Below are 24,890 nucleotides of genomic sequence, written 5' to 3' on the forward strand. Positions count from 1 at the left end.
TCCCACCATCCTCCCCAGAAGCACTGCCCCCCCAGCCCCCCACCTCCCAGACCCAGACAACCCCCTCCCCCTTCTCTGCACTTCCGCTGCCCCATTTGGAAATGAACCTTCTGCTTGGTGCTCTCAGCGCCTTTCTGAGGCTTTCTGATTCGGACACTCCCGGCGTCCAAGAATTCAGCCCTCAGGTCAAAGAGAGCCAGGACAGGATTATTTATGAGCAAAAAGGGGAAAATAACCTACATTTCCAGCATCAGGGGACTAGTTAAATAACTTAGGGCAGAGCTACGACACAGAACACCACGCGGCTATCAATAACTGTGTTTTAACCAATTCACACTTTATAATCAGGTCCTTAAAAGGCATAAATGCATAACAAAAGGCTTCTTTTTTTTTTTAATTTGTTCCAAAGAATATGCAAGGACATGGGAAATGTCTACACTGGCAGTCAGGAGGCAGTGAAGCAGGGCCATGACAGGATCATTCTGACAGGTCTGTTTCTCAGTCGGTACCTGGGTGACCTTGGGCAGGTAGATAACTCTCTCCTGGTTTTCCTGGTAAACAAAGATAATAACCACCACCTCGTGGGGTCTGCGGTAGGAGAAGCCATGTGCCCACAGATTACCGAATTGCTGGATGAATGTTGGCTACTAAGACTTCATCATCAAGTTTAAAAAATAGATTACAAAAAAAAAAAAAGTAGAGCTCAATCCTGTTTTAACGAACTTGGTACCCAAGTGTATCTCTAGACACTGAATTCTACTAGAGGTTCCCAGAGGCTCTCTCTGAGTGGTGGGATGACAGGTAGTCTTTCATTTTTTCCCTCAGGTCCTGTTTGTATTTTCCAAATGTTCTATGATAAACTCAGAGTACTTGGTTATTAGAAATAGCACGTTCAGGTTTCTGGGTTCCCATCCCTGTCACTCCCCGGTCTCTGAAACTCCGCAGCCCCTGCGTTCTGCTGAGACCCCACTGGGGCTGGTCGTGAGTTCCAACAGGGAGCAGCAGAAAGGAAATAAACACAAAAGCCTCTGAGGGAGCTGGCAGACCCGGTGGCCCTGTGCCTACGTTGCTGCGATTTGCTGCAGACAAGCCGGCTTGGCAGGGCCCGGCTCCCTCCCCCCCGCAGTGACCCGCTGGCGGCCACGGTTGGCTTCCAGCACCCAGACACCTTGCTTGGCCCACCCACTGCCTTCTTCCATCAGCCTAGTTCCCTGTCCCAGGCGGGGTGCAGGCTGGCCACCCTACAGCTGCTCACCCTTGTCACCTACACCTGGCCAGAGGATGACAGCGCTGCTCTGAGAAAACCAGCCCTGGTCGCCCCATCCATCCCAGCCACCTGCCCTCCGGCATCATCCTCGCAGCCACCCTGACTCACCCTGACTCACGCTGCTCATTTATCCCCGTCCCCAAGCTTGTGTCTGAGAGCAGGACCACCCACTGAGCACCTCCCCCCTTCCCCGGCTGCCCCTCCCACCCCCCACCCACTCTTCTCACACTGAATCCTTTGTGGATGCCTTCCAGGCCTTGCACATGCTCTTCCCGCTTCCTGGAAGACCCATTTCCAGTTCTGCCAGCCAGCACCTACACCACCAGTAAGTCAGGACATGCAGTATTTATTAAGCACCTACTGTGTACCCGGCACTATTCTAGACACCCAAGGTCCCACAGTCAGCAGGACAGGTATGAGCTCAGGCAGCTCTGGCAGCTCAAACACTGCCTCCCCTTCGAGGCCTCCACACACCAACCACCTACAGGGTCTGAATTAGAAAGTCCCTTCTTGGTGACTCTGCCTCCACTGTGTTGTCATTTACTGTGGGAAGAGGGGCCACCCACTATCTCCTGTCACTCCGGTGGGCTTCTACCAGATCTCACGGAACCCACTTGGCCACCTGGGAAGCAGGTATTACTGTCCCCACCTACAGATGAGGAGACTGAGCCTGCTAAGCCACCAGTAGGGGGGACACAGGGGGATTTTTTTCTGGAGAAGCCCTGGGGCCATTCTCCCCTGACCACAAACAATAGTTACAGCACCCACAGAGGCAGCACCCGCTGTATGGACATGGCCTTATTTCTCTTCACAAACATCTTACCAGTGAGGGATTATTATCCCCATTTCACAGACGAGAAAACCAAAGTTCAGAGAGGTGAGGCAACTAGCCCAAAGTCACACAGCAGTGGGGCCATATCTGAACCCGGGATTAGCTGAACTCCAAGGACCACACTCTTCATACTATAGCGTGCACCTACTCCGAGCCTTCACCATCCCCTCCACTAGGAAGCTCCTCAAAGGGGAGCAAGCTTTGGGGTCTACACATCGTCCCCCCCTCCCCAGCACCCTGCACAGATACAGACAGACTGAATGGGAATGAGAGGAAATGGAAGACAAGTCCCGCTCCCAAGACAGGTGGCCCGGCCCAGGTGAGCAGCCCCACCAGCCACCCCAGGACTCATCAGCAGGTACTCCTGGGATTGAGTTTCCAGGCTCTGCAACCATCCTTGCTGACGGACTTGGCAAGAGGCCATGCACTCCAGGGACCCCAGTCTCCATGAACAACCCAGTGTAGGGCTAGGTGTTCCATCCCAGCTTCCAGAGAGCCCTGGTCAAGGTCCTTTCCCTCACTGGGCCTCAGTTTGCCCTCCTATGCAATGGGAAAGATGGCTCCCAACCCACCAAGACCCCAGCTGACATGCGGAGCAGTTACTAGGCAATCAGTGGGTGCTGGGGTGTGACACGGTGGCCTACTCAAAGCTCACCTCCTCAGAGAAGCCCTCCCAGACCACCGAGTCCAGTGACATGACCTCCTCACACTCCTTCGCTCTGGCAACACTGGACTTACTCCTCACAGCTCACTGCTGCCTGAAACTGGCTTATTTACATCCTTGTCTAAGGCCTACTCCTCCTCCAGCAGCTCCTGGGGGCAGTGACTGGGACACAGGCGGCCTCCATCAATATTTGTTCAGTGAATACTGCGAATGGGATCACCCTTAGGGACCCACATCACCCAATTTCCGCTTCTAACCTACCAGATCTCACGGTGTGTTCTGTGTGTTCCCGGGCAGGGCCCTGGCCTCTGGCCTCAGCCTCCCCATCCAAAACAGGTGGCTGGACAAAGGTTCTCTCTGGTCCCCCCCAAAATCCAACCAGGAGGGCTCCAACTGGCCTGGGAGGAGGAAAGAGGGACTGAGACGGATCCCAGCAGTTTTTCATAAAATCACTATGCAAATTATATGCAAAAATATGCAGGTGAGCAGGTTCCCAGTGGAGCCTATGGTTCTGGCCACTTTACAACCAGACCTGGGCTGGGAGGAGAGCAGCATTTACTGAGCACTGACTAAGCACCAGGTCCCTTACTGATGGGACCAGGTGACATGAGCCTCCTAACTTCACACCCTCAGGCCAGGGGGCTTGCTGCAGGTTACAGAGAACTCAGGTGGTGACAGGATGGAGCTGAGGGAAGCAGGCAGCAGGAGGAAGGCCTGGTAGAGGGGAGGGGCTGGGAGACAGACCCCAGTGCAGTTCATCTGGTTCTAAGGAAAGGCAAGCCCGAAGGATCCAGGATGCCTAGGCCAGCTCTTAGGGGCCACCTGAAGCCAGGTGAGGGGGCTCAGAGGACCACGTCAGCTCCAGGGTTCCACTAGGCCTCCAGGAGACCAGAGAGACCCTTCTGGCATTAGCCTGGTTCTTCTAGCTGCATCGGGACACGGCACAGCTCTGACACTGTCCCCAAAGCTGCCCTCGGCAGGTGCTGTGCATACACCCCGAGGACACACAACAAAAACCCGCAGCATGCCCATCTGTGTGGGTGAGTGTGTATCCAGGCCCAGCCTCCTGAGGAGTCCAGCTGTGGTGCCCCTCACCCTCCCGTCTGCTGGGTTATTTAGAACCTGCACAAACTCATGCTTGATGGAGATGCAACTCCCCCCCGCCACCGGCCAGGGACTGTCCCGCTGGTTTCTGAGCTGTCCCATTTCAAGGGATAGAAGATGCCAGACTCAGTGTGAGCCATGGGGCCCTCTGGGGCCGCCACCACCACAGAGATGGGAAACTGAGGTGCAGAGCAAAGAGGGAGGGAGAAAACTGGAGGAAGGACAGGCAGAGGCCCTGGAGGCCTGCCTGGGGCCACACTCGTCTCCAGGGTCACCTCCAGCCCAAGATGACACCCTGTGAGACACGGGTGGGAGGGATGCCAAGCTCTCACCCTCGTCTCCTGAGTCCTGGGGGACAGGCGGCGCTGTGCAATGAGGAGGGGCCCTGAAGATAGACAGTGTGGGTCGAAACCCCAGCACTGGCCCTCAGCAGCTGTGGGACCCGGGGCAAGAAAGTCCACCTCTCTGAGCCTCATCTTCTTCTCTTACAAAATGGGCATGATAATAGTACCAATCTAAAGGGCTGGGGTGATTAAACGAGATAATCCAAACAGGCTCAAGGCCCAAAGCCTAGCTACCTCTCGGCTGGGTGAACTTGGGGCAGGCTGCCTGGCCTGAGCCTCAGGTTTCCCATTTGCAAACGAGACAACAGTACAGCCCTGAGTCATAAGGACCCTCCCGAGAAGCAAAGGGCCTGACACAGAGTAGGTGGTCACAGCACCCAGGCTCTGTTCCCTTCCTCTGTTCTCATGGGGCCCGTGAAGCCTGACCACCTCGGCTTCTCCCCTTGACAATCTTTCCCCTATGGCATATGGAAGCTCCCAGGCTAGGAGCTGAATCAGAGCTGTAGCTGCCGGCCTCCATCACAGCCACAGCAACACTGGCTCCGAGCTGCATCTGTGACCTACACCACAGCTCTCGGCAACGCCAGATCCCCAACCCGCTGAGAGAGGTCAGGGATCAAGCCCACATCCTCATGGATACGAGTCGGGTTCATTACCACAGAGCCACGCTGGGAACTCCTGCCCCTGATAATCTTTATCTCTTGTTATGAACTGCATGGAATATTTGTTTTTTATAGATATGGCGCCACTGAAGCTTCTGAACAAGAATTCTCTTCCCAATTTTGTAGTAAGCACCCTGCCTTGTCAAATACAGGTGTTCTATAAATACCTGGGGGATGAATGGATGCAAGAATGAATGTGATCGGAAAGTCAGAAGATAACAAGTAGTGGTGAGGATACGGAGAAATCAGAACCCGCACGCTCCTCTGGTGGGGATGGCAAATGATTCAGCTGCTCTGGAAAACAGTCTAGCAGTTCCTCAAAAGGTTAACCACAGAATTACCATAGGCGCCAATAATTCTAGTCCTAGGATATATATATATATATATATATATATATATATATATATCCAAAGGAAGTGAAAACACGTCTGCACGTTTTGTTAAAAGTAGCATCATTCATAACAGCCAAAATATCGATCAGCTTAGAGATGGATAAATAAAAGGCAGTGTATCCATACAATGGAATATTCATCAGCAAGAAAAAGAAATGAGGCACCAATACATGTCACCATGTGGCTGAACCTTGAAAATATTAAGCTAACCGAACGAAGCCAGTCACAAGAGACCACATACTGTATGATTCCACTTATATGAAATGTCCAAACTAGGCAAATCCAGAGGGACAGAAAGTCCATCAGTGACTGCCTGGGGCTGGGTGACGGGGAAGAAATGGGGAGTGGCTGCTAATACGTATCGGTTTCTTTGGGGAGGATAAAAGTGAATAAAATCAGTGATGGTGACACAACTCAATATATTTTAAAAACATGTCATTATGTGCTTTGGATGGGTGGATGATATGATATGTGAGTTAAACCTCAATAAAGCTGTTGTTTAGGTGAAAAAAAGAAGAATGAATGTGCGGTTGAAGCTCAGAAAGGGTGGGAAAGTTGTCTAGGGTCACACAGCAAAGCCTCAATTTAAATACTCAAAGCATTATCCCTGCTTACCCCTTCTCCGAACTCCCAACCAAGGCCCGGGAAGGCCTCCCCAGCCCCTGCCTCCGAAGCACAAACACTGACACTGCAGACCACAAACGGGAGTGACCCAGCCCAGCAACGGCCTCCCCTGAGCCTGTCAAAGGCTACTTTGTCAGGTGGAAGGGGCAGGTTTGGCCCAGAGTGACCCGAGAGAAGAGGAGAGAGAGGCAACTTTAAACTCAGGCTGGCTGCCATCTCCATCACTAGACCCCAGTGTCCCCAGCTCCAGCCCTTAATGGTTCCAAGATGTCCCCACCCAGACCCTCTGTCCACGAGGCTGGCTCCTGGCTGACCTCGGGAAGAGGCTTGAGGATATGTCGCTGCCAGGGAAGGGGTCAGGAGGGAGGCAGGGCCCAAGGGGTGAAGCACATCTTAGTTGCAGACTGCCCCCTCCCCCTGTGGCTGTCTGGGGCAGCCTTGAGGAGAGACATGTCATCAGGGGCCCAACCACCATGCCCTGCCCCACCTCCCTCCCCTTGGGTCCTGGGCACCAGCCTCCACCCAGCCCAGCCGGCAGCTGCCGAGCCCCAGGCTGGTTTCCGTTCCCTATTCTCTGCACAGAGGCCCATTGGTCCTGAGGGCTGAGCCCAGGCGCCAGCTGCAGGGCCTCTGACAGATGTTCAGTAACCCCAAACCCCAACAAACTGAATCCAGGATCCGGGGGGGGGGTTGGGTTTTGTTGTTGTGGTTGTGGGTTTTTCGGTTTGCTTTCTAGGGCTGCACCCACGGCACATGGAAGTTCTTTGTTTTTTGTTTGTCTTTTGTCTTTTTAGGGCCGCACCTGCAGCGTATGGAGGTTCCCAGGCTAGGGGTCTAATCGGAGCTATAGCTGACGGCCTACACCACAGCCACAATGCGGGATCTGAGCCACATCTGTGACCTACACCACAGCTCACAGCAATGCTGGATCCTTAACCCACTGAGTGATGCCAGGAATCGAAACAGCAAACTCATGGTTCCTAGTCGGATTTGTTTCCACTGGGCCACAACGGGAACTCCTGACATATGGAAGTTCTGAGGCTAGGGGTCAAATCAGAGCTACAGCAGCTGGCCTGCACTGCAGCCACAGCAACACCACATCAAGCTGCATCTGCAACCTAAGCCGCAGCTTGAGGCAACACCCAGATCCTTAACCCACTGAGCGAGGCCAGGGATCAAACCCACAACCTCATGGATACTAGTTGGGTTCTTAAGCCACTGAGCCACAATGGGAACTCCTAAATCCAGCTTTGAAGCCTGCACCTAGTTCCCTGCATCCAGCCCACCACCTGGGCCAGCTCTGCCATCCCTGTCCACCCACCCAAATCTGGTCACTAAGAGGGGAAGAGACCCCCTCGCAGCTCAGACCACATGGCAGGAGCCACAACAAATGCTGAGGAGGGGAAAGCGAAGGACACACGAGGACCCCCTGGCCCTCAGTCCCAGCTGAGGGTGGAGGGAACCAGAGCAAACCCCAGCCCCACGGCCCCTCCCCAACAGCCTTGCCAGCCTCCCGCAGGTCCAGCAACCCCCGTATCCAACCAGCCCATCCTCAGCCACTGCCCTAGGCTTGGCCCTCCCTGCCGAGTTCAGACAGAGTGCAAACACCCTCAGGGCTTTAGGGACCCTGAGTGGCTGGCCCCCAAGTGCCCTGCAGTCCAGGGATGAGGCATGCCTTCCTCTCCTCACGTCACTCGACCAAAAACTCCTTCAGCTGACCCTTCACCTGACCCTCTGTGGGCTGAACCAGAGGCCCCATCCTGGGCTCTTGTCATCAGAGCCCCAGTCACACCAGCTTGGCTCCCCTGCCCGTAAGGGACTCCACCAGGGCCAGACCCATGCCAGAGCAGGACCTCAGGCTCCAGATGGATGACCCAAGTGGTCTGACCCAGGAACTAGAGCAGACAGGGCTTGTGGGCAAAAGGTATAGGATGGGAAAAACAGGGCTCAAAGATGGACATGTGGGAGTTCCCAATGTGGCTCAGTGGGTTAAGAATCTGACATAGTGTCCATGAGGATGCAAATTCAATCTCTGGCCTCAGAGTGGGTTAAGGATCCATCACTGCCACAAGCTGTGGTGTAGGTCACAAATGTGGCTCGGATCTGGCGATGCTGTGGCTGTGGCACAGGCCAGCAGCTGTGGCTCCAATCCGACCCCTAGCGTGGGAACCTCCATATGCTACAGGTGAGGTCTTAAAAAAAAAAAAAAAAGTGGACAACAGTCAAGGGGCTGTTCCTGGAACCTAGTGTCTTGTTCTCCAAACCCCAGGACAAGGACAGGGTGATGGCTGTCACTTCTGCAGTGATAGAGGCCTCTCGCGATCACTGTCCCCACTAAGACCATCGTTGGTCACCAGCTCTGGGTAGGACAATGTGCTGGATTCTGGGCCAAGTAAACCCAAATTCGCAAAACTACCCTGCAGTGCAGTGGTCACCATCCAGCTTATAGAGGAGAGAGATGAGCTGCCCAAGGTCACCCACCTGACAAGCAGAGGTCAAAGTCAGAGCCCAAATGGGACTGCTGCCCCCACCACCCTTTCCCACTGTTATCACAGCCCCCCCTTACACATACGCATGCACATCCAGAGGTGGGAGGCCAGGCTGGGCTCAGCCTGCACAACCTCGGCACATCTGTACAGTGCCCTGGGTGGCGTGCATGGCCTTCCCTCCCACTGCGTGCTGGGGACAGTTCCGCCTCTGAGCTGTGGCCCATGCTGACCCCTCCCATCAGGAGCAGGACCTGACAGTGTTCTCAACAGGAGCACAAAGGACACTTGGGCGGGACAGTTCTCCAGGCCCTGCCGCCATTTAGCAGCACCCACGTTACTGTGGCAACCAGAAGAGGTCCTGTGCATTTCCAAATGCCCCAGGCGCTGACATCTTCAGCACCCAGCTCAGGCCCCACTTTCTCCTGGAGGGCCCCCCATCCCACCCTTGTCCCAGTGACCCACTCTCCTCCCTGCTCAGGACCCCAAATTCAGCATCTCCTGGTTGGGCCTCATTTTCCAGAAATGCTTCATCCAGAAACAGGGCTCTCAAGAGATCAGAATCCCCAGGACACCTCATAACGAGGACTCTGAGTCAGGGTCCACAGCAGGCAGGTGGTTAAATGAAGGGACTGCCTCCCTTGGCCCCTCTGACCCAGCTGCCCCTTTCCTTGAGGGCACACAGACACACCTTCTCCTCCCCAGCATGACTGCACCCAGGGTTTGGTAAATTACATGGAAGCGAATCTCAGAGGAAGCCACGTTTTGAGTCTGAGGTACCCCTTGGAGGTCAGGCAGAAGATAAAGCGCTGAGTCCCTCAGCACCGCCCCCGCCTTAATCACCTCTAAGGAGGCCAGATGACCAGCTTCCCCGCTGCCCCTTTGGCCTGGGCTCCCTCAACTCCGGGATTAAGAGCGGGGATTAAGGGCGGACACATGCCTGGTAGCTTAGAGCCCCAGCAATGCGTATGTGTGTGCACAAGCAGCCGTGCAGGTGCACACCTGCAAGCACATCCAGGGTGTTTCTGGGCATGCGTGCGGGTGCATTCGTGTGTGTACACCCGCGGGTTGTCTTAGGTGGCTTAGATGCCTGGGTGGGTCTGGGTGTGAGTACAAGGGCTGCATCTCCATGGGATACTCTTGAACCTGGGGGAGTGTGTGTCCCCGTCTTTGGGTGCCTGTGTGAGTTCCACTAAGTACGTGGGTCTCAGGCTCCCCGGGTGTGCACAGGACGGCGTGTGTGCTCAGGCCTGTGTACTCTTTCACATACACACGTGGGTCTGCAAGGGCACACGTTTCTATCTGAGCATCGACCGCCGCCCCCAGGGTAGGAGAGTGTCTCCCAACTTCCATTCTTTTCCCAGGAGCTGCTAATACCCAGTAACCCCAGGTGTTGGGAGCAAGCCCTCGTGAGCTAAAAAAGGAGAGATGGCAATCTGGGGGCTCCCAATCCCCCCAGCCTCACATCAAAGCCACAAAAACAGTCCAAGGCAAAGGAGCAGACCACAAAGGTCTTTCCCTACACAGACCCCAAAGCCCCCACACATCAGCACAGACACACAGCAACACACCACCAAACAGATGCCTATGCACACAGACCCGGCCCTCACCTGAACCTAAACAGAAACATGGCCTTAGTGCCACACAGGTAAAGAAGATCGCCCTGGCCACAACCACAGCTTTGCAGACCGTCCCAAACAAGCCTCTTGGCTCCCCTGCCTCTTGTGAGATAAGAATTCAGCCAAGCCAGGGCTCAGCTTCCAGAGGCCAGGGAGGGGCCTGCCCTGGGGGGGCTCTTCTGCCTCTCATCATGGGGACTCTGAGCAGCCAAGTTCTGAGTTTGGGTTCCATGTCCTCACTTGAACAGAGAGGCGAGGGGCTGATTTCCTGTGGTTCTCTGCCCTTGAAACTGTACTTCTGGGGGTGGGAGCGGATGAAGGGCATGAGGGGTTCTGGGTCCAAAGAAGCAGTCATGTCATCCTTCTAGCCTTGATCCCAAACACCCCGTTGGCCCTGAAGACCCCTGTCCCCCAGGGAACTCAGGTCCTGGCCCCAGTGAGTCGCAGGCAGGGAGACGGGAGGTTTCCATCAGCCAGGGAGTGAGTGAGGTAGAGGCCTCAGGGGAACAGAGCAGGAGAAGAGAGAGATGAGCATGGGAGGGAAGCAGAGGGAACAGTGAGCAGATGGAGGAGGTGGGCAGGAGGATGGTCGGCGGGGGAGATGGAGGGCAGAGGGGGGGAGATCTCTCATAACCAAGCCTGAGCCTGCGGTAATGAGGCAGGAAGCGCTCTCATGCCCACTGCTCCCCGTTGCCAGCATCCACCCTCCTCTTCTCCGAGCTTGGGGATCACAGAAGCAGGGGGCTGGGGAGCAAGGACAAAGTGTGACAAGAGAACCAGAAGTAAAACAGACTGAGGTGTGAAAGCATGAAAATAAGGCGGCAATGTCCAAACTGAGGGAAATGAAACAAAGTCCTAAGTGTGAAGCTGACCAGGGAGATGATGTAATGGGGGATGAGCTGCTGCAACAACGTATCCAAGTGAGGGCTCCAAGGAGGTAACTCTGCAGGGAGCCAGACACTATGAAAAGATGTAATAGAATTGGGGCTTAGTAAAGAATCCTAGCATGCAGAGGAGCAGTGCCTGGGACACTAGAACAGGGAAGCAGGACAGAAGGGGCCAAAAAAGGGCTCACTGTGCTTGGGAGCTAGGAGGAGAGGCTAGTAAATGATTCCTGGAGGAAGGGGCATTTGTATTGGGTTTTGGAGGATGAATAGGAGTTTGATGGAGAAGGGAAAAATCCATGGGGAAGGAACAACATGGGGTAGACATGAAAGCAAGAGAGATAATGTTCGCTCTGCACGATCTGGCATAGAGTCTTGGGGATGAGAGCAGCAGGTCAGGTCAGGTCAGGAAAGGCTTCCTGGGAGAGGGGTGGGAGCTGGGCCTGTAGTCTGGGCAGAAAGAGACAAGTAGAGAGAAGAAACATGGTACGAGGGATGGTACCCCACCTAGGAGTTAGGAGACATAGCTCTTAGTCCCAGCTCAGCCACCAACCTGCTGTGTTACTTTGGGCAAGCCACTGTACCTCTCTGAGCCTCAATCTCCTCATATGCAAAATTAAAAAAGGCTGAACTACCAGTTGTCGGAAGACCCTCACTATGACTCGCGCTCACTCCTTCGGCTTCAGTCTTCCTTTCAGGACGATGAACACGCTGGATGGAGTGTTTCCAAGGGCACTTCCAGCCTCGGCTGGCCTCAGGCCATGGCCCAACTCAACAGAAAACATGCAGCAGAGAAGACCCGAGTGGAAGCCAAGAGCCCCAGGCCTGGGTCAGGGCTCCCCCACGCAGCCACACTGGCTCACCCAGCAAGACCTGCCTGGGAATTCCCATCGTGGCGTAGTGGTTAACGAACCCGACTAGGAACCATGAGGTTGCGGGTTCGGTTCCTGCCCTTGCTCAGTGGGTTAATGATCTGGCGTTGCCATGAGTTGTGGTGTAGGTTGCAGACGCAGCTCGGATCCCACGTTGCTGTGGCTCTGGCGTAGGCCGGTGGCTACAGCTCTGATTACACCCCTAGCCTGGGAAGCTCCATATGCCATGGGAGCGGCCCAAGAAATAGCAAAAAGACAAAAAAAAAAAAAAAAAAAAAAAAAAAGATCTGCCTGGCCTTACATTTATCCTCTCAGGACACCACACTCAACAGTTTGCAGCGCACAGGGTAGCACGGAGCAGCACTTGTGCACCAGATGGGACTGAGGCCAGACTGCTTGGGTTCCAGTCCTGGTAAGGGTGCCACTTACGAGCTCTGTGATCCCAGAGAAGTTTCTTAACCTCTCTGTGCCTCAATTTCCTCTTTGGTAAAATGAAGGTAAAAATGATGCCTCCTTCACAGGGTGGTAAGGATTAAGGGAGTTTTTATATGTTAGACATTTGGCAGCAGATTCTCACACAGGGCAGGCACTCAACAGGCATAATTCAATACAAACAGTATCACATCCCCTTGGGGCAGCGTGGGGCTGCACCTGCTTTACAGACCAACATCCTCTGCCTTGACAAGGGAAGCCACTGTCTTGGTTTGGACTCAAAGCCCACCTCAGGAGTCACTGGGGTCTCCCATGCGGAGGCCCTGTCGTGTTCAACTGTTCAGCCCCCTAACACCCTGTGGCACAGGCCAGGCACCCAGGAGGTGCCCAGTGAATGTCTGTTAAATGCAAGAAGCAATACACCCTCCTTAGAAACAGCAGCCTCTTCAACACTGGCTCCTCCACCCCAAAGGGAGGCTTGTTCCCACCTCTGCACATGGCTCTCCTTCCCCAGCAAGGAAGTGTTACTTTTAGCATCTCTTCAGCTCCCCGACACATCAGGGCCTTTCCCACCTCTGAGCTTTCATCCACCCTGATCCCTCTATCAATGTGCTGCCCTCCTTCAAGGCTTGGTATAAATGACACCTCTTCCATGGAGCCCTCTGTGATTCCCCCAAGCCCAAAGCAATCTCTTTTTCTCTAGACTCACTCCCTCAGCCCCTCTCCTAACTAGGAGCTCCCTGAGGTCAGGGACCAGCTTGAGCCCCCTCAGGGTTCCTAGGGCTCAGCACAGGCCAGACACAGAGGGGAACATCAGGAAATGGCAGCTGAAGTGACTGGCAGGGAGCAGCAGAGTAGGGATAAGAACCCAGGAAACCAGACTCACAGCCCAGCCTCCAGTCGGCCCGGATCATGTCCCAGAGGCTGGGGAGGAAGGCAATGGGCAAGGAAAGAAACCCTTCCCAGCCCAGCCCAGGAGGAAGCATACCCAGGGCACCTGAAGGAAGCAAGCCTCCCGCCCTGTCCCCAGCCTGGCAGGCCTGCCCTCCCCTCCCAGCTGGGCTCCCCCAGGTCAGGCCCTGCCCTCTCTGGCCTCTGATGGTTCTTCAGATGTGAAGACTGGGAGGGCCTCTGGGCCACGCAGTCCCACTTCCCCACCTTACAGATGCGGAAGTAGAGGCTGGGAGGGTGGGGTGGGCAGCCTCCCACGGTCACTTGACAAGCCTGGAGCAGACCCACCTCTGAAATGCAAGGATCCTGGGGGGAGTGTAATAGTTAGAGTAAGTAAAATAAAAGCAACTGCACCACAGCAGCTTCCTCTTAACTAGCTGCCCCTCTCCCAATACCGCCCCTCACTTGGATACCCTGTTGCAGCGCTCCAGCCTGGTGAACGAGACATTACTGGCCCATTTGACCAGCTGCTTGCTGACTGCCTCGCCTGGAGGATGCTGCTTAAGCTCTCAGGTCTCTGTTGTGCCATCTGTAAAATGGGTAACAATACTTACTTCCTAGGCTCCCTAAGAACGGAGGTAAAACACGTAAGCACTTGGAACTGTGCCAGGTCGCAACACGCACCCTGTAAGGACTGGCCATTATCACCACCATCATCATGCCTGGCTCCCCAACAAGGGAGCGACTTCGGGGCGGGAACCAGGTAGAAGGCAGCTGCAGACACCCCCACCCCACCCTCAATGGCAGCCTGACCATGAGGAGGTGGCGGGAAAGGGCATATGGACATGGGCGCCCACCCTGGCGGTGCACCCTGGAGAGGGTGGCGGTACATGGGTCCTGCCAGCCTCCCCGAGAAGCAAGAATATGCTTCCCCTGCTCTCAGTATAAGAGCCCCCACCTATCCAGGAGCCTTGCCTGCTCAGCCCCCACACAGCCCCCCACACCCCAGCCCAGGGAGGGAGACAGGCCTAATGAGCCACCCACAGCCCCCTGGTGCCCGCAATCGAATTGGCAATCAGTTTGCTGCAATTAGATTTCCCAGATCTTGCTGGTGATTGATTCTAAATTACCCTTATTAAAGTCTGGGCTGTGAGCAGAGCTTGCGGGGAGGGAGCAGGCTGGGTGGGGCTTGGCTGGCAGGGCAGGTGGTACAGAGGCTGACCCTAGGGTGAAGCAAGCCCATGGGCCGTCCCAGAACCAAGATTTAGGCCCTAATCACATTCTCCCTCACTCCCACCCCTCAGATTCCTTCACACCCCACCAAGCCCCCCACCCTCCTTCTCAGCTTGAAGGGGTGTGATGACAAGGGTGGTCATGGGACAGACAGAACCCAGAGTAGGTGAAAAGTAACTGAACACCCAGCTCCACCAGTGCCCAGCTGCGTGAGCTCTGGCAGGTGGCTTAACATCTCTGAGCCTTTTTCTTATTTTTAGGGTTGCACTCTTAGCAGATGGAATTTCCCAGGCTAGGGGTTGAATTGGAGCTGTGGCCACCAGTCTACGCCACAGTCACAGCAATGTGGGATCCGAGCTGGGTCTATGACCTACACCACCGCTCACAGCAACACCAGATCCTTAACCCATTGAGCAAGGCCAGGGATCAAACCCACATCTTCATGGATACTCGTCAGGTTCATTGCTGCTGAGCCAAAACGGGAACTCCCGAGCCTTCTTCTAAATGAGCGGAATGCCACCAGGGTCAGAAGGCTCAGTGAGGCCACCTAAGGCTGGCGTAGAGTCCCCAATCCTTGGGCAAGGCCCGGGGCCACCTCCAGGCTTCAGGATTTCCACCTGTGAGATGGTAGGCTGTGGGGCCAATCACCTCTGAGGTCCTTTGCAAACATCAGCAGTCACGTCCTCTGGGCCAGGACCTGTGTGATGAAGGGAACACAGCCGAGATACTTCCTAGGTGGGAGGCAAACAGAAAGAGCCCAGTGCCACAAAGTCCTGAGTGAATACCACAAACAGCAAGGTCTCTCTGGGGTTCCAGGACTGGAAGGGCCTGAAGAGTCATCAAGTCCCATCTTCTGCCTCCAGACTGGCCGCCAACTGCTCCAAGAAACCAAATTCCCTGTGAACTTCATACCATGCGGCACTGGAAAGTGCTGCCTCTGATCTGGCCCCAATCCTGCCTGCTGCAAATGGGAGTCCTCGCCCAAATTCTCCCTTTTAGCGTCACCCCACCCCCACCCCCAGGGTTCTGCTCTGGGTCATCCGAAATCATTCAAACTTGGTCTCCACATTCTCCAAAGGAAAACCTTATCTCGCCCCCCCTAAAAGCAATTCCTCCGTGAGCCTGGGACAGAAGAGCAAAGCCAAAGCAAGTAAATGGGGGAAATCACTATTTGTGGGAGCAGCCCACTCTGTATTGGGCACTTTATTTTCTTGTGTTGTTCCTTCTCAAAGAACTCTGAGGCAGAAGTATTCTTTGCTCATTTTAAAGAGGAGACTGAGGCTCAGAGAGGTAAAGTAAACTTGCCAAGATCACACAGCAGGATATTGACAGAACCAGGACTGCAACCCTGGTCCACTTGGTTGTGGGGCCCCTGCTCCTTCTGCTGCCTCAAACTGCACCCTCAGGTTTGGAGACCCCAAAATAGAGAAAGTGCCAGCACCCAGGCGGGGCCTCGGAGTTGGGGTGGTGGGGGAAAGAAGGCAGCCCTCGGCCAGTTGGGGGGGGCCTGGAGGTTGTAAGGCCCTCTCCACCTGGTATAAAAGGCCGGCACAGGCATTCCCTGCCCTCCACCCTCAGCCGCCAGGTAGGGAAGGGGCCGGATCATTTGTCAGGGGCCACCCTCACCCCATCCCCCAGCTGGGCCCTCAGCCACCACTGCTCAGACTCCCCCTGTAATCGCGGCTTCCTGTTTGGCGCTGGGATGCGGCCTGGTCAGTGGGGGAGGGGAGGGGCCACCCCGCTGGCCAGGGCCTGCTCTGGAGGAAGGGGGGCCGGAAGTGAAGGCTACTCGGCCTCCTGGAATCCTGGGACGCTGGGAGCCAAGGCCAGGGGAGCGGGTGTCTGTCAAGAGATACACCCCTAGGTGGTCCAGGACCAGCCCAGACCCTGCTCCCTGCTCAAAGGGGCACACGGGGTGAGCAAGGGATTGGGCCCTGGGGCAGCTCCTAGATCCAGCCACCCTGCACCCTCCCCCCCTCCGCCCCCAACACAAAAATCACAGGGCTCCGAGCGGCTGGGCTGGAGCCCAGAGCCACAGGGCCTCTGTCCCTCCCAGACGTGGTGACCACACCTTGGCACTCAGACCACAGGCCCACCCCACGCAGGCCCCCCTCCCCGGTGCCTCCCAGCCCATGGGCACACGCCTTGGACTTAGCAGGACTCTGCTGGCCTCACTGTCCCCCTAATTCATTGCCACAGGAGAGAACGTAAAGCCCCAGCATGGGCTCCAAGGTTCCCGTCCTGGCTTCTCGCCTGCCTTCATTCGCTTCCTCATTCATTCATTCGCACCATTCAGTTCTGGGCCAGGCATAAAGGGGGCCTTATGGGTTCTGCAAAGAGCAAGGCAACCACAGAGCCTCCACAAAGGCGCTCGTGGTCTATCAGGAACGTATTCTGACACCTCTCCTGACTGCTGTGTGCCCTCCCCTAAGTCACTCCTCCTCTGAGTCTGTCACTCAGGCTAGAGAGCAGCTGAGGCACAGTGGGGCCAGGACTCAGGCCAGGAGGTAGACTGGGGTGGCAGGGAGGTAGACTGGGGCTCTGCACAACTTTCTAGGGGTCAGGAGGAAAGGCAGGCCTGGTCGCCTATGCAAAGAGTGCACCCCAGTGCTGGGGGCATCCAGCGTATGTCCAGGGGGGATGGTGACTTTTTGACCCCTCTCACCCTGCGGTTCTGAACATTTCCCCTCTCCTGTGCTATATACTCCCAGGACCCAGACCCAGGCCCCGCCCGCCCCATCTTGTCCGCAGCCCTCCACAATTTATAAAGCTCGCCCTTGCTCCAGCCCCAACGACCCCAGAATACCCCAGAATAGCTCGTTTGCAGATGACAGGGCCTTGGGAGGTGGTGCAGGAGCAAGGGCTCTGGGGACAGGCCCCAGGCAAGCCCTTCCCCACATCTGCCACAGCACAGCATCACCCACCTCCACGGCTAGGGTGAGAATTAAATGAAAAAAGACATGGGACACGCCTGTCCCAGAGCCTGGCAATGAGCAGGCATTCATGAAACAGGTAATGTGGGCATAATGGGGGACGGGAGCAGGGGTAGGGAAGATCCAAAGTACCCCGCCCAGGATCGCACAGCAAGAGAGGGTGAAATGAGGGCTGCCGTCCGGTTCTATTAGCCCGCCAGGCCCTGGCTCAATCCAGCTCTGCCACTTTCCAGCTGTGTGACTTTGGGCAAGTCATTTAACCTCTCTGTACCTCAGTTTTCCTCATCAGTAACACCTCCAAAGACGTTCTAACAGTCTCCATCTCCAAAGCCGACCATGAGGATTAAATGAGCCAATACACTTAAAGCGCTCAGTGGGCAGCGCTCTCGGCAAGCAGGAGCTGCTCTTTGTATTATTAAGCCCTCAGAGGTGTGGAAGCTGCCTCCCAAATCCTGGCCTCAGCCGCTGCCAGGCTCACTACCTCCCATCCCCAAGATGCCTGTGTCTGGTCCCGCCTTCAGGAATCCTATTGCAGCCCCTTCTAGAAGGACCCCTCCCCCTCCCCCAGGCAGCTTTGGGGGGTTGGTCCCAGCTAATGGGAGGGGCCGGAGAAGGCCTGCAGCAGGCCCTGGCTTCTGGGGGAAGCTCTGCCTCAACCCTCCCCGCTTCACAAAGCCCTCTCACCCACCCCACTGCTACCCCAGCATTTTCCAGATCTTAAGCTGAAGCTGCCCCTGCCCCAGTGCTGCCCTGGGGCCTCCTGGGCCCCCATGGGGTGGGACCAGCCATTTATCTTCAAAAGGCCAAAGTGCTTTTTCTCCAGCAGTGCTCAACTCCACAAGAGGGAACAAGAAACAAACGGAATTCACGGTGGGGGCACTGCACTGCTCCCTAGGGAGTGGGAGGCACCAGTTCCAGTCCCAGCTCCATCATGAGACTGTTGTAACTCCCAGGTAACAGTTCTATAAGCCAAGAATTTGTCCCCCGTTGACAGGTAAGAAAGCTGAGGCGCAGAGCAGGCTACAGCTTGCTCAGTATCACGTGGCAACCATTTGTATAGCTTAAGCTTAAAACCTCCTCCTCCAGGAAGCCCTCCCTGATACTTCCAGGCTCCCTCCTGCAAAGTCCCCAGCTCCTGACAGCTCACCACTGGCAGGCTGTGCTCAGTCCACCCAAGGAGCTCATTTTCTCATCACAACATCCCTGTGAGACTCCACTGTTATTGTCCCCATCTTACAGATGAGCAAGTTGAAAGAACAGCCCCTTAGCCAAAGCCTCTGCCCCTGGAGCCCCTGCTACCTTGAGTACTAAACAGCAATGGATCCCTAGGGTACCCCTGTGCCAGGGCCTAGTCTGAAGCAGCCCATGGATCCCCAACATTTAATTTTTACAGTGAGGACAACCTTGCCCTGCCAACCCAATGTCCCCAGTCAACCAGAATATCAGAGGGGAGAGGAATAGAGTTCCCGGATGCTTGAAATCCTGGAGGTGGGGAGGGAGCAGGAACCACCAGGCCTAGGGCTGGGGCTTCAAAAGAACCCCTTGATTGATTTCCCCCCCCTCATGGTCTCTCACCGTTCCCTTCCCCTCCCCACCCTGACCACATTCCCAATCACAGAATGGCAACCTTCTAAAAGAACAAGAAATCAGCATTACTGTGTGTTTACTATGTGCCAGGCACCGTACTAAGAGCTTTACATATTAACCCCAGTCTCTCTCCATCTTACAGAGGCGGCAAATGAAGGCACCAGAGAGGTTAAATAACTTTCTCAAGGTCACACAGCCACAAAGTAGTCAACCTCCATCACTGAGAATTGGAACAAGACTAAGAAACACCTAAATCCCTTTTGGTCCTGAGCATCTAAAGAACATGCTTCAAAGCTAACATTTCCAGAATCCTCATACTCTGAGTCTCTCTGGGTGGTGACTTAGGTACAGAAAGTGAAGGGGCCCTGAAGGTAGATGTCCCTCAGAGTTGCACACACCCCCCAACCCACCATCTGCAGCATGAATGAGACCTACCGCCCCTGCTGAGGCCACCCTGCAAGCTGACCCCCCGACCTCCCTTTCAAGCTGGTGGGCAGACCTTAGGGTCACGCGGCCCCTCCTCTGCCCTGAGCCAGCCACTGCCCATCCCAGCGATGTCCTTAGGGGCCCCCGTGCCATGGAGGCCAGTCCTGGAGCCTTGTTGGTGGAGCTCCTCTGGTCTAATCTCCGTCCCTCCTGCCGCAGGCATCACCCTCTTCCTCTGGCATTGGCACCCCAGGCCACCAGGCACCACCCATTAACCCCTGCCTCCCAGACCAGTCAAGGTGACGTCCCTCCTGGGCAGCCAGGAGAGGGACTCCCCCACCTCATCTGGAGCCCCGCCCCGCCTCTCCTCCGAGTCAAGCCCGCCATCTCCGCTGCCAGGCCCAGACCCTGGGGGGTTTGCTTTATCTGCCACCCAGCACTGGATGCGAACCACACCCATTCTACCTTGGCCTCAGATCCAGGGGCACCCTGCCTTATCGAGGACTTTCACCTCAAGGGTGCTCATTTACTTCCTTCCACCGCCTCGTGGGACAGGGATTATGAGCCTTGCTTTACGGATGAAGAACAGTTGGATGAAGAACAGTTATCCAGCGAGGGACGCGACTTGCCAGAGGTCACACAGCTCCGGGTTCCCGCTGGGCTGCGGCATCTGAAGCATGGTGTCCTAGGCCGGCTGTCATGCATCTCTACACCAAACATTGACTGAGCCCCTCCTGTGAGTGACCACACACATCATCTCATTTAATCTCTCAGGAGGTGTCAGGAGCCCCATTGCGCAGGGAAGACAATGGAGGCTTAGAGAGGTGAGACAACTTGTCCAAGGTCACACCACGGATCAGGGGCAGGAGCAGGATTTGAACCCAAGGCTGTGTGAATTCCAAGTCTTTGATTTCCAAGATGGTCTTCCAGAAGTGAGGTTGAGCAAGTGGCCCAGCTGCTAGGATGGGCTGGGTCTCCCTGCCCACCCACCCTCCCCCGGACCTCGGCTGACCCTACCTGGGGGAGACCCGGGGAAGAGGCACCCAGCCCACCAGGCCCGGTACTCAGCTTGGCATTCAGCACTCCCCCATCCCCCACTCACAGCCTCCACATGGGGAGGGCTGGGGAGTAGTAGCCTGTGTGTCTGAGAAGCAACCTCTGAGCCCCTGCCTGACCTCCTCCCATTTTACAGATTGGCCCCAAGAGACTTGCAGGAGGAGACCAGGCACCTGGGGGTTGCCTGAAAGGCCTGTGTCCCTCTCAGCCTGGGAAAAGGGGGACAGGCGCAGCTCCCAGAACCAACCAAGGGAATTGGACAGTTCATGACCAGGCTTGGCTCCTGATATGTGCCTATGGGGAACTCACTTGGGACCTGGGTCCCTGAAAGGGGAGGAGGTGGCCTTTCCTCCCTATTGCTGCCTCCTCCTCCTGCTTCCCCTGATGGAGCTGGGACTGAGCTCAACTCCAACGCTGCTGCGGTCACTCAAAGGGACACTCAGGGGTCACCTCATACATACATATTCATCCCTACCTGCATACAATCAGCCCCTCAAGGGTGCACGCTCCATGCACGGGGTCACCCATGCACCTGCCTGCACACATATGCACACGCGTGCGCGCACACACACTCCCATGGGTCAGAGCACACACCCACCACAGTCTCTCCTCCACACACACTCACCCTTTGCCGGCACACATGGCATGGCCAACAGTCCCCATCCTCATCCCTTGCACACACCGTTCACAATGGGTCACCCTGACACGACCACACGCAGGTAGGGCAAGGGGGCCCCCACCCATGGTGGCAGACTCGTCCTCTTGCCTCATCCTTCGCCCATGCACACCCCACAGGTCCCAGCACCCTCCACGGAGGTGGCCACACACGCGGCCACCCTCACCCACCCCCTCAGGTCACCTTCACACAAATCACCCTCCGCCCCTCCCCTTCCCCTCTCGCAGCGACCCTCGGAGGGAGGAACAGAACGCGACCCTCCCCCCACCTGGGGAAAGGACCCGATTCCCTAAAAGTGGCCACGATCCGGGCACACCCACGAAGCCAAGCCACGTCCTCTCAAACCCGAGACACGCCCAGCGCGGCCTCGCGCCCAGACCCCAGCCCGGACCCGCCGCCGCCCGCGGGGAAGGGTCCCGCCGGCGGGGAAACGGGCCCGCAATGAGGCGCGGGCGGCCAGCCGCCGGGTCCCCCCCACCCCGCCAAGGCCGGCGTGGGGCGCGAGCCAGGGCGCAAGAACCGGCGGCACTCACCCCCGCGGCGCGCCCCGCCAGCAGCAGCAGCAGCAGCGGAGGCAGGAGCAGCCCGCGGGCCCCGGGCCCGGCCGCAGCCCCGGCCCCGGCGCCAGCCCCGTGGGCGGCCCCGGCGCGGTGCGGCGGCCCCGGCTTCATGGCGGCGACGGCGGCGGCGGCGGCAGCGGGCGGGCGCCTTTGTTCCCGAGGCGGCGGCTCGGCGGCGGCGGCGGCGGCGGCGCGGCCCGGCGGCTGGCCCGGCGCGCTCTCGGTCGGGGCTCCGGCTCGGCGGCCCGGCTCCGCCCGGCAGCTCCGCGCCCACGGCCGCCGCGCCCGCAGGAAGCGTGCGCCGCCGCCGGGCCGCCCCCAGCGCGGGGGGCGGGGCGGGGAGGGGCGGGGCCGGCCGCCGAGCGCCCCCCCCGCCCGCCGCCGCCGCCGGGGTCCTCGCGCGTCCCGCACGCGCCCGGCCGCCGCGGGATGGGCGGGGGAACCTGCGACCCGAGCCGGGCGGCCGGCCTCGCCGAGCCTCGCTGGGGCGACCGGGTCCGGCAGCGCGCGCCTCCGCGAGCCGTCGCGGGCCTCGGAGGGGAAGGACCCCAGATGGGGAGGCGAGAGACGACCTGGCTCGTTGGAGGGTCTGGGTAGCTGGGTAGCATCTGCGTGACCATTAGCAGCCTCCCGCTAAGGGCGTGATTCACCGGGTCTCCCAGGACCCATCACCCTCCCGCCCCCAAGCTGGTCCACAGAGGAGGCCAGAGGTCTTCCACTGGCTCCACTGGCTTTGATGTCTGCAGGACACACGAAAGGGCTGCGGGACCTCAGAGTTGGCATGGCTTCTTCCTCAGTCTCCCCTTACACATGAGGGTGTTGATTTCTGCCCCCTGTCACTGGGTGGGCAGACCTGGCCTGATGTCCCTACCCCACCAGCTGTGTGACTTCAGGCTGGCGCCCCCGGCTCCCTGAGACTCAGATTCCTCACGGTAGGATGCAGAACCCCTACTCCCAGGGCAAATGCGGTGTGAAAAATATGTCCCAGATTGGGTGTGCCCTGCCCCACGGTCTCCCCCTACTCCAAGAGTGGCCACTTCTTTGTTGCCTTTATCCCCTCTTGCCCTACCCCGTCATACACTTCATTTACCCATTAGGGTCTCTACCATGAGCACATGAACCCCAGGAGGGCAGGGGTTTGAGTCGACTTGTTTAGTGCTGTGTCCCCAACACTAGCACAGGGGCTGGTGTGTGGCAGTGGCTCAGTACAAATTGGTTGACTCCATGAATGTGTTTCCCCCTCACTCCCAGCCATTCACTGGGTGGTGGTGGTGGGGGGGATTATTTATTAAGCTCTGAGTCACCAGGCATGGCACCAAGGGCTTTACGTGGGTTATCTCACCACATTCTCTGAGCACCCCCACCAAGTAGGTGCTGTCAGTGTCTCCCTTTCGTAGATGGGAAACCCTGGCCAGAGAGGGGAGGTTATTTGCTAACGGTGGCAAGTTGGAGGTCTTTGCCCTTGCCCCCATGTCCCCACACCCAGGGCAGGGCCTGCTGTCAAAAAATGGGAAGTCATTCTCCGAAACTGGAACAATTCCCTCAAGGAGAAGGGAACTGAAACCAGGACTGGTGGAGCCAGTGGGGAGAGTGCTGGGGGCAGAGGAATAGACATGATTTTGAGGGTGTGTCAGAAAGACCTGGACTTGACTTTCACCTTGAGAGGAGGTCCAGAGCAGAAAGGTCAGCTCCACATTAGGCAGAACCCCACCCATTCCGTGTTCCCTGAAAGGGATTGCGAGCCCCCTCTCTAAAAGATAGGTAAAGCCAGGCTGGCTGCCCTTTGGCAGAGATTTGGGGAGGAAGGGAAGGATACTTCCTGACTCTGAGCTTCAGCAATCTCTGGGAATTCTGAGGTCCCAGCCTCTGGGAATCCCATTCCCAAATCTGTAGGAATTCTGACCCATAGGCCCCTTGGGAAGATGGGTGGAGAGGGGCTGAGGGGGCTCAAGAGGTAGAGAGCTGGCTGAGGCAGCACAGCATGGAATTGAACAACTCTGGCTCTGGTTTGGGCAGATACTTGGGTTCAAATCTCAAGGCTGCCAGTTGAGAGCTGTGTGACCCTAGGTAAGTGAGTGTACCCCTCTGAGCCTCAGTTTTCCAACTGCAATGTGGAAATGACCACAGGGAGTTCATTTTGCTCGTTCATTCATTCGTCATCCAAAGATAAACTGAGTGCCTGTGTGTGCCAGGCCCAGTGCCAGATTGTGACAATCAAATGAGCTCTGCCTGCCACGGTACTGGAGGGTCAGTAAAGGTGGCTGGGATGATTCTTATAAAGTAAGGGACCTGGATGTAGGGACCATCACGTCCCAGACGGATTGCCACTGGCTCAGGGAACAAGCTGGCTCTGAGGAGCCCCCAAAGGACAGAACTGAGGCCAACAGGGTTTAGGTGCAGGTACAAGAAGCCAGATGTCAGCTCAGTGTAAGGAAGGGCTTTGGAGCAATTGGATGGCCACAGAAGGCATGAGGTCGTGAGTACTCTGTCTTGGCAGGTGTACAAGGCTCAGCGAACTAGCTATCAGGGCAGTTTCCTTGCTCAGTGTGGGCAGTGAGCACAGCCTCCTTCCCCTTTCAAGGTTCCTGCCAGTTCTGAGACCCCTGGAAGCAGCAGCCCTCCTCCCTGACATCCTGGGGAGAAGGGAAAGGGGAGGGTCTTTGGGCTGGGCAGGCCAGGAGCGCCACCTGCTGCTCCTCAGAGACACTGGTCCCAGCCCCAACTGAGCCAGGTTTCGTCTTGCTCCTGACCCCCTGTACCTGCTACCCCACCTGCTTTCCTTGGGCTTCAAAGCTGCACGCATTCACCACGTTCTAGCACACGCAGCTCCACGTGATCACCCTCCCCCACGCCTACCTGTGCCATGCAGTCACATCCCAGCATCTCAAGGTCTCCTTCACCTGCCAACACCATCCACATAGGCGTCCACCGCTGCCCCGCCCCAGGAGCAGAGGTCCCACGGCCCCCTGGGCCCCTCTGGGGAAATTTCCCGACTTCCTCAGGCAGGGCTGGTCCCACCCCTGCCAGCGCCCCTGGACAAGCCCCATCTTTGTCCTCCCCCGCTTTCAGTCTCTGCTATCTGTCACCACCTCCTCCCCGAAGTGGGAACACCTCAGTATCCCCACCAGAACTCAAGCAGAGCTGACTCTGTGCGGGGCACTGCTCCCCAAAATGCACTCTGACATTGTCCCCGCTTTACAGATGACAAGCCAAGACCCAGAGAAGTTAGGAAATGTGTCCGGGGTGAGGAGTGAGGCCAGCACACAGCGGGCATTCAGTTACCACCAGCTGTCTTTGTATTAGTCATGGACAAACTCTATCATTTCAATTTGAACTCACGCTATAG

At 56.8% G+C, this 24,890-nt stretch overlaps 1 protein-coding gene across 1 annotated transcript in view; it reads right to left on the reverse strand.

Annotated features, from left to right (window-relative positions):
- Positions 1 to 24,591, reverse strand: part of SDC3 (syndecan 3) — a 40,649-nt gene extending 16,058 nt beyond the window's left edge. The window contains exons 1-3 of the mRNA XM_021097601.1: positions 24,401 to 24,591; positions 23,786 to 23,894; positions 21,518 to 22,177 (exon numbers count right to left, since the gene is read on the reverse strand). Of these exons, the coding sequence (XP_020953260.1) occupies positions 21,518 to 22,177; positions 23,786 to 23,894; positions 24,401 to 24,591 (960 nt within the window). The remainder of the gene's footprint in view (positions 1 to 21,517; positions 22,178 to 23,785; positions 23,895 to 24,400) is intronic.

This window comes from Sus scrofa, chromosome 6 (assembly GCF_000003025.6).
Source record: "Sus scrofa isolate TJ Tabasco breed Duroc chromosome 6, Sscrofa11.1, whole genome shotgun sequence".
In the NCBI taxonomy this organism is placed as follows: Eukaryota; Metazoa; Chordata; class Mammalia; order Artiodactyla; family Suidae; genus Sus; species Sus scrofa.